The sequence below is a fragment of the Clytia hemisphaerica genome, unplaced genomic scaffold (genome assembly GCF_902728285.1).
Source record: "Clytia hemisphaerica strain Z4C2 unplaced genomic scaffold, Clytia hemisphaerica genome assembly, whole genome shotgun sequence".
NCBI lineage: Eukaryota > Metazoa > Cnidaria > Hydrozoa > Leptothecata > Clytiidae > Clytia > Clytia hemisphaerica.
Genome location: NW_027104233.1, coordinates 735,285 through 750,173, shown reverse-complemented (window position 1 = coordinate 750,173; position 14,889 = coordinate 735,285). Strand labels below are relative to the sequence as shown.

Genomic DNA, 14,889 nt, shown 5'->3' with positions numbered 1-14,889 from the left:
GAAGATACCAAAGTGGCAACTAAACTGAGAGATTTAATACATTGAACCCATTAAATCAAATAACATTTGTTAACATTTTGAACACAAACAATGGATTCGGAATAAAACCGTGAGAGGTCCTAAATCCGACACCCCTGCCTAATTCCGACCCCCCCCCAAATAACTGTTATGAAAAAAAATTCTATGTTTACAAACATTCCCTCTCCAAGTTGAACGATAAACTATTGCTAGAACTCTCGAAACAAAACATCTAACAAGATAGCTGTAATGTCAAGATGTCAATTAATGTAATTAAAAAGTGTAAGTTGTAAAAATAATTACCTTTTATTCTGGATCAGTTGCTCATGTTTAATACGATAACAGTTTTGTAATAAAAGTGACTTGTGCGGGAAAAATACGAAACAACTTGGGCTGGTTTCCATCAAGAAACAAACAGACTAAATTGCAAAAATGGTGCGAAGTTGAAAAAGGGCGGATGCGGTAGCACTTAATTCGAATAACAAACATCGAATCAATGAGGCGGCAACTATCAACGCCCTCTTTACCACCCATAAGTCCAGATGTTTATTTACGGAAGTGCCAGTGTAAAGTAATAAAAACCAGGCTTGATTACGTAACGTTTCAAAATGAGCACTTTCGTACACAACACAGACCTCTTTTATATTTTCGTGTGCTTTGGAAAATCAAAACATCTCATTACTTTTTATGATGTTGTCACTACTGTTGTCATTTATGACGTTGTGCATATTGCAATAAAAAGATATGTTTTGTTATAAGAAGCAATTATTGTTATTTGGTTCAATTGGTTCAGTGTATCAAATTTCTCAGTTTCGTTGACACTTTGGTATCTTCGTTGCGTCACAGCGAAAGGTTTGTTTTTATTTTAGTTTGTATTTTTGAAAGACCCAATCGGATTTAGGCAGTGGTGTCGGATTTAGGACCTCTCACGGAAATTTTTTTTACAACTCACACTTTTTTTATCATATTAATTGACATCTTGACATTTAAGTCATCTTGTTAGATGTCTTGTTCTTGCAATAGTTTATCGTTCAACTTGGAGAGGGAATGTTTGTAAACATAGAATTTTTTTTCATAACAGTTATTTGGGGGGGGGCAGAATTAGGCAGGGCTGTCGGATTTAGGACCACTCACGGTATTAGACCAACTTACGGTAACAAAAAATGTTGATCAGATTACTTATGGCGTCTGGGGTGATCCGGAATAGGACACAAACTTAACTTAACCTATTGTAACTACCAAATAATTTTGTTTTCTTTTAAAACAAAAAGTTTTTATTAGCAATTTCACCAGAACAACGTTGAGTTCTACTTTTGGTTTCAAAATTCAATATTCACAAGATCTTGAAAGTTAGGCAAAATGGCATATCATGGTGGCCATGCTCCTGGAATATCCTGGAATTTCATTTTTCTGGATATTCAATTGAATTTCAAATATTTTTCCAGAATGTCCTGGAATCTCCTGGAATGTTTAAAACTACTGGATAATTTTTGTTATATTGTACATTCTAATAAAATTATAAATAATTAAATATTGAGTATCAACCATTACAGTCAATTTCGCTGTCTAAATTCCTGGAAAAAAGTAAAAAAATGTCCTGGAAATTCCTTGAAAGTCCATGAATTTCTAAAACATTTGTGATTTTTACTGAAAAAATAGTTTTAATGAAACCTTTTTACCTTTACCTATTACAATTCAATGATTGTAAATGTAAATTGCAAAACAACCATTTTTCATAAGTACAGAATTTTGTTAAGAAGATCAGAAGATGGGGATGGATGTCCTTGTAGTAGGTTATTGAAAAGTTTAAAAAAATTGTTCACCTTGAGAAATGTTTTTCTAATTATCAAAGTTTTCTTTTTTATGGTCGTTCAATAGTTTTGGAATTATATTGATAAAATTGATAAAATCCAAATCCAATATACATTTTGCAACTACAAGAAACAGAATAAAATGCATTTGTAAAATATATAATACGCCACCTAAATTTGGTTTACAAGGGCAAAATTAGCCAACAAATTTACCAAAAGATTTTATCAATGAAAAATTTTCATATTTTAATTGCAAACTTGAATTCTCTGAAAAAATTAGCAAATGAGTATATTGGAGTTCTTGATAATAAACATGGCTCCGCCCCCCCCCCTAAAATCGGCCTAAAAGTGGGTGGGAGCTGTCTCATTTTTTAAACTCAGGGGCCTAAAAAAGTGGGGGGACCTGAAGGGCTGCACTGAAGTTCTGGGGGCTAATTACAATGATTAAGGAATTGTAAAATATTTTTTTGTTTTATTGAAATCGAAATAATTTGGTGCCAAATATTCTTTGCTGGAACCTGAATCTTGAAAGTACTTTTTGCAGGGACCTGAACCTTTAGATTTCAACTGGGACCTGAACCTTACTGAAAAGTGAGAGGACCTAAAACTTAGGGGGGACCTAAATTTGTTGGGGGGACCTAGAACCCCATTCGGAGCCATGATAAAAGTGAGATGAAAAGAGTTTTTATTGACATACTGTAATGTTGCATGATTTTATAATGATTGACATGGTATACAAATTTCTTCCAGAGATAATCTTTAGAAACATTTCAGATTAAAGGAAGCCAAATGAAAATATTATTTAAAAAATCCTTGAATTGAAGTTATTATTTTTCTTGTTATATTCTTTTCTAAATTTGGGGAATGGTTTGTAAATATATATAACACTCTTAGTGGTTGTAATAGTTGAATTAAGTAACCTTAATTTATTGTATATATGTTTTCTTCTTTTAGGTAAAAGAAAAAAACATGGCTGATAAAATAATTGCTGCCCCCAAAATTACTGAAAAAGGCTTCATTGCAATGAAGGTAATAAATAAATTATATATTGTTCAATTTCTTTCAAAACTAAGTCTTTCAAAACTAAATCGACCTTATTATTTAACATTTTTTTAATGTTGGAGACAAGAAGTTGAAACGTATAAGTTGGTTTCTTTAAATACAGTATATGATTTTTCTCTTACAGATTTGTCCGAAATGCACGAAGAAGATTGGGGTGGCATCTAAAAGTTGTGCCCACTGTGGCCACATTATAACAAAAAAAGAAAGTCAGGTAAAAGAACGAAGTGGGACGATAAATGCATCGAGAAGAAAGGGGGACATAAAAAAGATCGTAAGTTTTCCAAACAGCATTTTTATCTCACTACCCAAAGTTTGTCTTCTATCTATGCATGTAAACTGGTTTGTCAATGAATTTGTCTTGCATGTTCGTATTGTTTTGGTCTACGGTAGATTGTATATTTATTAATTTCTTGATACACAGTAACTGACAAAGAGGTAATTAGCTATTTTTTATTGTCAGTGTCACTTTTTAACAAACATAAAAGTACTGGGCAAGAAGGGCTTAATATATCCAATTAACAGTACCAAGTACCATCCCTTCAGAAGAGCACACGTTTTAGGCAAAAAGACATTGGTAATAATTTTCAGAGAACTCTGTCTGAAACTTAGGTATAACCTTTTAGTACTAGTAATCGTATGGTTTGGAGTGCAATTAACGATTAATCACGAGTAACAAAGGAGAAAATAGTAATTTGCACGAGTCCGAAGGACGAGTGCAAATTACGGTATTTTCTCCTTTGTTACGAGTGATTAATCGTTAATTGCACGACAAAACATACGATTCCGAGGTAATCGTCAGTAAATAGTTTTGAAAAATGGTCAGAGTACTGCCGATAAGATTTTTAAAGAGATAGAGACCCTAGGCTGTAACAGGGAGAGCAGATACATGGAATAATGAAGTCATGTTTCTGAAGGTATAGAAGTCATAAAAAAAAATTTTAGAGTGAAATTTTTTCTAATATTCATAATTTGATGTAACAGATAATATATTTTTATGATTTATAACTCATTTATAACTCATTATCTTCTTGGATTATTGAGATTTTTTAAGATAATGTTTTCGAATAGTTATGTCATGAATTTTAAGGATTATCTGTTGTTTTTGTTAAGTTGAAGAGCTTATAGGAGGTCATCAGTTGACTCAGATCTACTCAAATGAAGTTTTCGGCCCTTTAATAAATTTTTTTTGAAATTTTGATGTCGTCATCAAAAAATGATAAAAAATCGAAAATTTGGGAAAGTTTACAAATGTGTTTTTAATATTATAGCGATTATACGATTAATGACGTCTCCAAATTTGATCAAATTATGAATTTCTTTAGTTATGTATATATTTTTGGAGTGATAATTAATTAAGTCAGAACCTCTGATTCCTAAACTTTAAGGTATAGAGATACTTTAGAGCCCTTAAGTGAATCTTTGAATCTGACTGCTATTGGGCGCAAAAACTTAGGGTAAACTGCTAGGTTTTTGAGACTTGCCCTAAGTCACACGAGGCGACAAATTTCGACCGAACTATATTCTACAAATCATAGAGCTATTTCTATTTGAGCAATTTGGAGTGAATGAAGTCGCATATCGAAAATTCTTCTCTGGGGACAAATTTCGACCAAATAGGGGGCTATCGAACTATATTCTATATATCATACAGCTATTTGAGCAATTTGGAGTGAATTAATTCGCATATCGAAAATTCTTCTCTGGGGACAAATTTTGACAAAATAGGGGACTATCGAACTATATTCTATACATCATACAGCTATTTGAGCAATTTGGAGTGAATTAATTCGCATATCGAAAATTCTTCTCTGGGGACAAATTTTGACAAAATAGGGGACTATCGAAGTATATTCTATGTATCATACAGCTATTTGAGCAATTTGGAGTAAATGAAGTCGCATATCGAAAATTCTTCTCTGGGGACAAATTTTGACAAAATAGGGGACTATCGAACTATATTCTATACATCATACAGCTATTTGAGCAATTTGGAGTGAATGAAGTCGCATATCGAAAATTCTTCTCTGGGGACAAATTTTGACAAAATAGGGGACTATCGAACTATATTCTATACATCATACAGCTATTTGAGCAATTTGGAGTGAATGAAGTCGCATATCGAAAATTCTTCTCTGGGGACAAATTTTGACAAAATAGGGGACTATCGAACTATATTCTATACATCATACAGCTATTTGAGCAATTTGGAGTGAATTAATTCGCATATCGAAAATTCTTCTCTGGGGACAAATTTCGACCAAATAGGGGACTATCGAAGTATATTCTATGTATGATACAGCTATTTGAGCAATTTGGAGTGAATGAAGTCGCATATCGAAAATTCTTCTCTGGGGACAAATTTTGACAAAATAGGGGACTATCGAAGTATATTCTATGTATGATACAGCTATTTGAGCAATTTGGAGTGAATGAAGTCGCATATCGAAAATTCTTCTCTGGGGACAAATTTTGACAAAATAGGGGACTATCGAAGTATATTCTATGTATCATACAGCTATTTGAGCAATTTGGAGTAAATGAAGTCGCATATCGAAAATTCTTCTCTGGGGACAAATTTCGACCCAATAGGGGAATATCGAACTATATTCTATACATCATACAGCTATTTGAGCAATTTGGAGTGAATGAAGTCGCATATCGGAAATTCTTCTCTGGGGACAAATTTTGACAAAATAGGGGACTATCGAACTATATTCTATACATGATACAGCTATTTGAGCAATTTGGAGTGAATGAAGTCGCATATCGAAAATTCTTCTCTGGGGACAAATTTCGACCAAATAGGGGACTATCGAACTATATTCTATACATCATACAGCTATTTGAGCAATTTGGAGTGAATGAAGTCGCATATCGAAAATTCTTCTCTGGGGACAAATTTCGACCAAATAGGGGGCTATCGAACTATATTCTATACATGATACAGCTATTTGAGAAATTTGAAGTGAATGAAGTCGCATATCGAAAATTCTTCTCTGAGGACAAATTTCGACCAAATAGGGGGCTATCGAACTATATTCTATACATGATACAGCTATTTGAGAAATTTGGAGTGAATGAAGTCGCATATCGAAAATTCTTCTCTGGGGACAAATTTTGACAAAATAGGGGACTATCGAATTATATTCTATACATCATACAGCTATTTGAGCAATTTGGAGTGAATGAAGTCGCATATCGGAAATTCTTTTCTGAGGACAAATTTCGACCAGCAATTCGATTAACAATTAAAGTTTTATGACATAAAGTGAAAAAAAAATGTAGTGTTTCCGGAATGCGGGTGAAAAAATAAAACTCTCATGCGGCCGGAAAAAAAAATTTTGTTGCTTTTTTTGATAACTTAAGATCATTGAAATAGAACATTAAAGATATCCTTTATGTACAAGCAGTATGAAGTAAGCCCTGAATATTAATGTATCAACTAATAACGAACAAAACTTAATTTACAAGCGGGCATATCTAACCAAACGACGTTTGATAGGTTGAACGGTCAACTTGATTTTCTTTATGATAAACCATATAGATGAACCCATAGTCTGCGGTTAAATACTCAAAATCTATTACTGCAGCTATTCTTAGGTTGACTTATTGATGATTATAGTTGTCTACCGAGAAAGAACCTCTCCTTTTATTGGAAATTGGACCCGGTATTGGCCAGTAAAGGAAAGAGAAATTTTATCTAATCATTTTTATTTCAAAATGTAGGAAAAAACAAAAGTCAATCTTTTTACAAAGAACGTACGACGTTAAATTAAAAAACTTGTCGTAAAATGCTACTCATTTGAAACTATTTTTTAAAATCCTTCCATTTGAAAAATGTCAAATTTTGCAAATGAAAGAATACTAAATTAGAATTTCAAGCAATTTATAATAACAAACTATAAGTAATATATACAAAATACAAAATAAGAGTCTGTCTGTCTGCCGACTCAGTCTTTATCCTCGGCTGGATTGTCTTCAGACTCAGTGTCTGAGATAATATCTTCTTCGTCTTCTTCTTCTTTTTGTTCTTCTACTGTCCCTTCTTCTACTTCTTCTTCTTCTTCTTCTTCTAGATTCACTGATTGACCGGTGAGAATGTTATCAAATAAATCAACTGCGTCAAATAATTGTTGTGTGCAGAACGAGATTGTTTTCTGTCTCAAACTCTCCATTCCTTTTTCTGTAACACTCTGAAAAACATAATGAGACAGTGAAAAATAATGAGATAAATTATTGTAAGAATTATATTCTAAATTCATGGGAAATTATCTAACATTCAAATAATATGTAAATAAGGTATTTACCGAACGCTGGAATCCATTTTCTGCGTTTAATTTGTCAAACAGTTCCCCTATGGTAGAATAGTGGTTAAAAATATTTTATTATAGTATTTTTGCTAATTTTTTTCACATAGATCTCAAATCCACGAAAAGAAGACATTAATAAAATGCTTTTGTACTTGTTATTTTATCAATTTAAATGACGATAATAACAGGAATGTTCTAATGAAGCTATTATCAAGGGCGTCAAAATAATACCTCGAGGGTGCATTAAATGCATTTCTTTATCATGGAAAGGGAATCAAATCTTACGACTAGTCAGGTAGTGCATAAAAATAATTAATAACCTCGTCCGCCCAAAACTAATACGCGCCAAAGTTTGTTTGATTATCTTGATGAAAATATTCAAAACATATTTCCCTTAATATCTTGAAGAATTTTTAATAAATACGAACACAAATATCATACCATTTTTTAATGAAATTAGCTTTTCCCGATAATGACACAGCATGTTTTTCATCTCTTCTACAAGAAGCTTCTTTTCCTCCAAGTATCTTGTGAGAATCATTGCATCTTCAACCTTTTGCTTCTTCTCTTTCCTCGAGCCTAAAAAATTTAAGTTATATTATGCTTACTGTATATTTTATTTCATTTTTGTCATTTCTTGATATTAAATCTCCGAAAAAATTTTATTTGATGCTTTCCGAAAACCCCTCGGAAAATGGAAGAAATCATCGAATTCAGATCTTGATTGATAGATGAGTCATGCTTGTTAAAAACATACTAATTTCGCGTTCTCTCTCTTCAATATACTTGTTCCAGCTAGAATCGTCTCCATTAAAAAAACCTTTGAGCTCGTTCTCCAAACCAGTAATCTTTACTTTGTCTTTGGCATTCTTTCTCCGAAGTTTAGTTCTTTGCTTGCTTGAATCTATAATCAATAATAGTTAGATCTTTTAAAGTTTTTTAAATATAAATTATTTTCTTTTTCCTGAACATGAATGGTATTTTATAATATCTTCAGTGAAAAATTTAAAATGTAATTGCATACGTCCACTTAAGATTAGAATTTATGAGTGAAAATAAACAGATCATTTAAAAAAAATCATGCATTTTGTACTTTTTTACCTGCTAATTTACCCATTGACATCTTTCTCATTCCAATCTCGAATCTTAGTTTCGCAATGTCGTCAATCAATTTATCTTTGCCTTCTTTAATTTTATCTACGATAGAAAGCGATGAAATATTTAGCATTAATCTTGAGACTTCAGTACATAATGATACATTCATACGAGAACAAAGTCTTATAAAAAGTATGAAAAGGTTTCTCAAATTGTAAACGTTGATTCTCAACAATAAAAATGAAACCGATAAGCTTTACTTGTTTGTGAATAAATGAGCAATTCGCATTTCAATTCGTCTATTAATGTTGGATCGTCTTGTTTCTTGCTTTTAAGGTTCTTCAGCTCTTTTTCTACCTGTAAAATTTTATACAGAAAAGTGGCAAAAGAAAAAAGAAGAAATGAGAAGCCTTCCACAGAGAATTAATCCTTCAAACTAAATTACCTTTGTATACTTTTTCATCAAACTTTTGGATAATCTTTTCACCTTTCTTTGATTCCACTCCATGGCAAATTCAGTGATAGTATCCTCGCGGTCTATGGTAAAGAGATTTCAAATGCATTTATTCACTTTTAGAAACTGTTATAAATTTGTATACCAATCAATGTACCAATTTTAGTCTATGAAATTTACTTTGAGGAAGCATGTATTTTGTTGTGTTGGTGAGTCTTGACAAGTAGCTGTTAACTTGCTCAGTTTCTTCTCCTGTAGTTAATGCAGCACCCTTGGTCCATCTACCACCAAAGCCAATCTATCGAGATACATGAAAAAACCGTTAACACCACCTTTTAAAAGTTACGATTCTGTTATCATCGATGTTACATTAAAAGCTTTGAAAAGTGCGAAAAATGTTAAGAAGAAAAAGAATCAGTGTTAAATGTAAAAAGGAACATTAGACGTAAAAATTTAAGACAACCTGACAAGACATCTGGTGCATTTTTCCATGTAAGACTGACAGGGCAGGTTTCATTTCTTCAGCTAAGAACGGGTCGTTTGACTTCAACCATGACCAGTACTTGCAAATGACATCATACCATATAAACTTAACGTTTTTAGACACCATGTGATCTTTTTGCAAGTAATGAGCATAGCCGAAGATTTCTCCCCTAAACATATTGACACCGCTCTGTGCAATACCATGTCGACACACACAATACTCTAACCCCGTTTCATCCAAAGACGCCTTTTTCCTGGACACATTCTGAGCAGCTTTTAATATATTGCCTCCGCAATTGACAGGTTCAGAATTCTAAAAATTAAATACAAACAGCATCCAAGGAATATTTTTCTTATGATTTATTATTTCGCAATTGTTGCTAATTCGTTTTTGATTGTATTGTTGAAAAAGAACAAGCAATAAACATTTATCTTTCAAAAAAGAAAAAGGTTTCATATCTTCTCTAACAAGTAAAGTAATACGTAGAGAATAAAATAAAATGATACATACTTTCGGTTGACGGACACTGTAATTCAGCTTTGCCAAATGATCATTGACCTTTTCGTTCTTAACAATAAAAATGTCACCATAATAAGGTTTGGCAGTACGTCTAAAAAATGAAAATAAGAAAAATATAGTTATTGCATAGATTTGCCACTATCTTTAATCAGAAAATCGAATATAGATGATTCACATAATAACTATATATAACTAAAAAGACAATCATAAGATAAACATAAACAAAAACAAGACAGCTATCTGAGATATTATTCTTTAAAATTTTTTAAAGATCAACCTTTAAAAGAAATTAATACTGACTTTCCAGACGTTTTGTATCGATACAACTTATTGTTTCCATCCACGTGGCAAGAATGCTGCTGATCACCACAGCCAGGACATTCAAACCAAGACAGTGAACACAACTGTTCGACATCAAATTTCAAATGTTGGTACTCTTTGAAAGCGTGAGCAAACATCGGTTGGTTTATTGTTCCAACCTAATAGGAAAATCCCGGAACTATTAAAATACAAATGAGTCAAACTGAAGCTTTATTGAACTTCCATAGGGTTTAGGCCCCAGGCAAAAAAATCAGGTCCCCTAAAAAAGATTCAGGTCCCCCCAAATATCTGAGGTTTTTGATTAGCCTCCAAATATTTAGTAATTCTGATATGAAAGTAAACAATATGGAGCAGTGTGAAACAACAATGGAAAATTTCTAAATGCTACAGAAAAAAATAGCCAGCCCCCACCCTCACCTTAAAAATTTATATACCCAAATATTTCGAATAATCCCAGCCCGCTCCTATGTTGTGCCTTTTTTTGTGATCCAAACTCTTGATCCAAAAGTTAAACTAAATAAATAAAAATTATATAAGAAAAACAAACCCTGCCATTATGTATGGAGATGTCGGATAAAGATTTCAAAAAACTTCCAAGAGAAGAGCCAGGCATGTTCTTTGAAAAGCGATCCCAAAGTAAAAAGCAATCTTCGCGAATGACTGTTAAAGCGTAGTTCAGCGATACAGGCCAATATCCATTCTTTAGTAACGTTCGTATTTGAAAGGGATTGGATTTCTCTGTACAATGACAACAAATTCGCTCAAATTTGTTCAAATCAAAGCGTCCTACAAAGAGAGATAAGAATGGTCGGTCATAACAACTTGATGGAATATTCCATACAACCGCATTCAACATATAAATAACGGAAAGTAAAAGGACACAATATGTTCATCAAGGTTTTAATTTCTTAACAACTCCTACTGAAAAATATAGCTACCTTTTGTTGTAATAACTGTAATGGGTGCGGTTGACAAGACTTGTACGTCACAACTTTCGCAAAAGTGGCCACAGAAAGAACATTTACTTGTAAGAAGCAATGGTTTTTCTAAATATCCAAACATAATAAAATAGTAAAATAATACCAAAATATTCTTTCATAGAATAAATTTTACTCTAACTACGGCCCCAACACAAACAGCTAAAAACTTAAGTTGAGTCACTAATAAAAAACCTAAATTCTTTAAAAATGGAAAAAGATTGGTTATGATAACTTATAACTGTTAAATCTTTCTTACCAATGATGACAACTTGACCATCTTCAATATGTTCTTTTGGGGTGAGAGGTTTATAAAATTCCTTAAACCATTGGCGATCATGAAAAGATTTGGATTTATGCACTTCAGTGTCACAAACAGTACAAAGAAATATTGCATGAGTACACGAATAACATCGAATTTCAGCCTCTCTTTGACCACATTTAAAACAAAATGTCTCTTGCTCTTCTCTCCTGATCGTCTCTTCTAACAAACCTTCTTTTGATTCTCTCCATCTTTGATCGTTTCTCTCTGCCCTCATTCCCCAAGTCCGCTTTGGTCTTTCGCCTACCATAGTTTTTACTTCCTCCAGTGCCTTTGATAGATCTGCAACAAAGTTATTTTTAGTTCATTTACTCATAATTCTGCTAGTTGTTTTAAAATACAAATTTGGCATAACAGCGCTTACCTTCTTTTTCGTCATCGGTATCATGACTGTCATTTATGTCGTCACACTGTTCAAAATAAGTTTCTTCGAATTCATCTTCTTCATTTGTGGAAATGGATTGACATTCTAATCAATAAAGATATTCTGATCATAATTTCCCTATAATTTCATATAACCAAATCAAATAAAAATAGTCTGTCAAAAAAACAAAGATATAATTAATATAGAGATGGAAAAGAAGAGAACACGTACCGTTTTTACTAGCTTTTTGCAACTTTGATTTGCCTTTATTGTAATTGCGTTTTCTTTTTGAACTTTTTGACGACGAGCCATTTAATCCATACCATACATTTTGAGGATATTTTCTTTTGGCAGATGTGGATAATTTCTTGCTGGTTGGAAGTAAATTTAAAAGTTCACCAAGTGATTTTTCTTTTGATTTCTTTTTCTTTTTCTCTTTTCCATTGTTTTTTTCCAATTCTTTTAGCATTGTTTTTGCTAATTCAGCCATTTTATGAGAATGTAATTTATTTCCTGAAAATAGAAAAGAAACAAAATAGAAACTAAACTAATCATTTTCATTCAGTTGACCTCATTCCATTCCAACCCTACCCAGCCAATTCAACCCTACCCAGCCGATCTCACCATACCCAGCCGATCTCACCATACCCAGCCGATCCCCCCTACACAGCCGGTTTCACCGTATCTAGCTGATTTCACCGCTGATTTCATTTTTACTGATTCCCCCCTAACCAGCTGATTCCCCCCTAACCAGCTGATTCCCCCCTAACCAGCTGATTCCCCCCTAACCAGCTGATTCCCCCTACCCAGCTGATCCCCCTTACCCAGCCGATTTTACCGTACCCAGCTGATCCCCCCTACCAAGTTGATTCCAGCCTACCCAGCCAATTCTCCCTACCCAGCTGATTTCACCGTACCCAGTCGATTCCCCCTACCCAGCTGATTTCACCATACCCAGCCGATTCCCCCTAACCAGCTGATTCCCCCCTAACCAGCTGATTCCCCCTACCAAGCCGATCCCCCTTACCCAGCCAATTCCCCCTACCCAGCTGAATTCCCCCTATCCAGCCGATTCCCCCATACCCAGCTGATTTCACCGTACCCAGTCGATTCCCCCTACCCAGCCGATTTCACCGTGCCCAGTCGATTCCCCCTACCCAGCCGATTTCACCGTGCCCAGCTGATTTCACCATACCCAGCCGATTCCCCCTATCCAGCCGATTTCATCGTACCCAGCTGATTCCCCCTAACCAGCTGATTCCCCCCTACCCAGCTGATTTCACCGTACCCAGCCGATTTCACCGTGCCCAGCTGATTTCACCATACCCAGCTGATCCCCCCCTACCCAGCTGATTTCACCGTACCCAGTCGATTCCCCCTATCCAGCCGATTTCATCGTACCCAGCTGATTCCCCCTAACCAGCCAAATCTCCCTACCCAGCCAATTTCACCGTACCCAGCTGATTCCCCCTTACCCAGCCTATTTCACCGTACCCAGCCGATTCTCCCTACCCAGCCGATTTCACCGTACCCAGCTGATTTCACCATAGCCAGCTGATTCCCCCTACCCAGCCGGTTTCACCGTACCCAGTCAATTCCAGCCTACCCAGCTGATTTTACCGTACCCAGTCAATTCCCCCTACCCAGCCGATTTCACCGTGCCCAGCCGATTTCACCGTGCCCAGCCGATTTCACCGTGCCCAGCTGATTCCCCCTATCCAGCCGATTTCATCGTACCCAGCTGATTTCACCGTACCCAGCTGATTTCACCGTACCCAGTTGATTCCAGCCTACCCAGCCAATTCTCCCTACCCAGCCAATTTCACCGTACAAAGCTGATTCCCCCCTATCCAGCCGATTTCACCATACCCAGCTGATTTCACCATAGCCAGCTGATTCCCCCTACCCAGTCGGTTTCACTGTACCCAGCTGATTTCACCATACCCAGCTGATCCCCCCCTACCCATTTGATTCCAGCCTACCCAGCTGATTTTACCGTACCCAGTCGATTCCCCTACCCAGCCGATTTCACCGTGCCCAGCCGATTTCACCGTGCCCAGCCGATTTCACCGTGCCCAGCCGATTTCACCGTGCCCAGCTGATTCCCCCTATCCAGCCGATTTCATCGTACCCAGCTGATTCCCCCTAACCAGCTGATTCCCCCCTACCCAGCTGATTTCACCGTACCCAGCCGATTTCACCGTGCCCAGCTGATTTCACCATACCCAGCTGATCCCCCCCTACCCAGCTGATTTCACCGTACCCAGTCGATTCCCCCTATCCAGCCGATTTCATCGTACCCAGCTGATTCCCCCTAACCAGCCAATTCTCCCTACCCAGCCAATTTCACCGTACCCAGCTGATTCCCCCTTACCCAGCCTATTTCACCGTACCCAGCCGATTCTCCCTACCCAGCCGATTTCACCGTACCCAGCTGATTTCACCATAGCCAGCTGATTCCCCCTACCCAGCCGGTTTCACCGTACCCAGTCAATTCCAGCCTACCCAGCTGATTTTACCGTACCCAGTCAATTCCCCCTACCCAGCCGATTTCACCGTGCCCAGCCGATTTCACCGTGCCCAGCCGATTTCACCGTGCCCAGCTGATTCCCCCTATCCAGCCGATTTCATCGTACCCAGCTGATTTCACCGTACCCAGCTGATTTCACCGTACCCAGTTGATTCCAGCCTACCCGGCCAATTCTCCCTACCCAGCCAATTTCACCGTACAAAGCTGATTCCCCCCTATCCAGCCGATTTCACCATACCCAGCTGATTTCACCATAGCCAGCTGATTCCCCCTACCCAGTCGGTTTCACTGTACCCAGCTGATTTCACCATACCCAGCTGATCCCCCCCTACCCAGTTGATTCCAGCCTACCCAGCTGATTTTACCGTACCCAGTCGATTCCCCCTACCCAGCCGATTTCACCGTGCCCAGCCGATTTCACCGTGCCCAGCCGATTTCACCGTGCCCAGCCGATTTCACCGTGCCCAGCTGATTCCCCCTATCCAGCCGATTTCATCGTACCCAGCTGATTTCACCGTACCCAGCTGATTCCAGCCTACCCAGCCAATTCTCCCTACCCAGCCAATTTCACCGTACAAAGCTGATTCCCCCCTACCCAGCCGATTTCACCATACCCAGCTGA

At 36.5% G+C, this 14,889-nt stretch overlaps 2 protein-coding genes across 2 annotated transcripts in view; one reads left to right on the top strand and one right to left on the bottom strand.

Annotated features, from left to right (window-relative positions):
- Window positions 1-2,731: 2,731 nt before the first annotated feature.
- Window positions 2,732-14,889, top strand: part of LOC136815967 (uncharacterized) — a 30,169-nt gene continuing 18,011 nt past the window's right edge. Inside the window, exons 1-2 of the mRNA XM_067072390.1 lie at window positions 2,732-2,858; window positions 3,016-3,162. Of these exons, the coding sequence (XP_066928491.1) occupies window positions 2,799-2,858; window positions 3,016-3,162 (207 nt within the window). The 5' untranslated portion in view covers window positions 2,732-2,798. The remainder of the gene's footprint in view (window positions 2,859-3,015; window positions 3,163-14,889) is intronic.
- Window positions 6,759-12,276, bottom strand: LOC136815968 (uncharacterized). The gene is made up of 16 exons (XM_067072391.1): window positions 11,969-12,276; window positions 11,738-11,842; window positions 11,311-11,655; window positions 11,013-11,120; window positions 10,622-10,860; window positions 10,054-10,232; window positions 9,745-9,844; window positions 9,214-9,546; window positions 8,931-9,048; window positions 8,742-8,833; window positions 8,557-8,653; window positions 8,303-8,398; window positions 7,959-8,105; window positions 7,643-7,780; window positions 7,199-7,245; window positions 6,759-7,084 (listed from the first exon to the last, which is right to left on the bottom strand). The coding sequence occupies exons 1-16, from the start codon at window positions 12,225-12,227 to the stop codon at window positions 6,842-6,844; spliced, it is 2,646 nt and encodes an 881-aa protein (XP_066928492.1). The 5' UTR covers window positions 12,228-12,276; the 3' UTR covers window positions 6,759-6,841.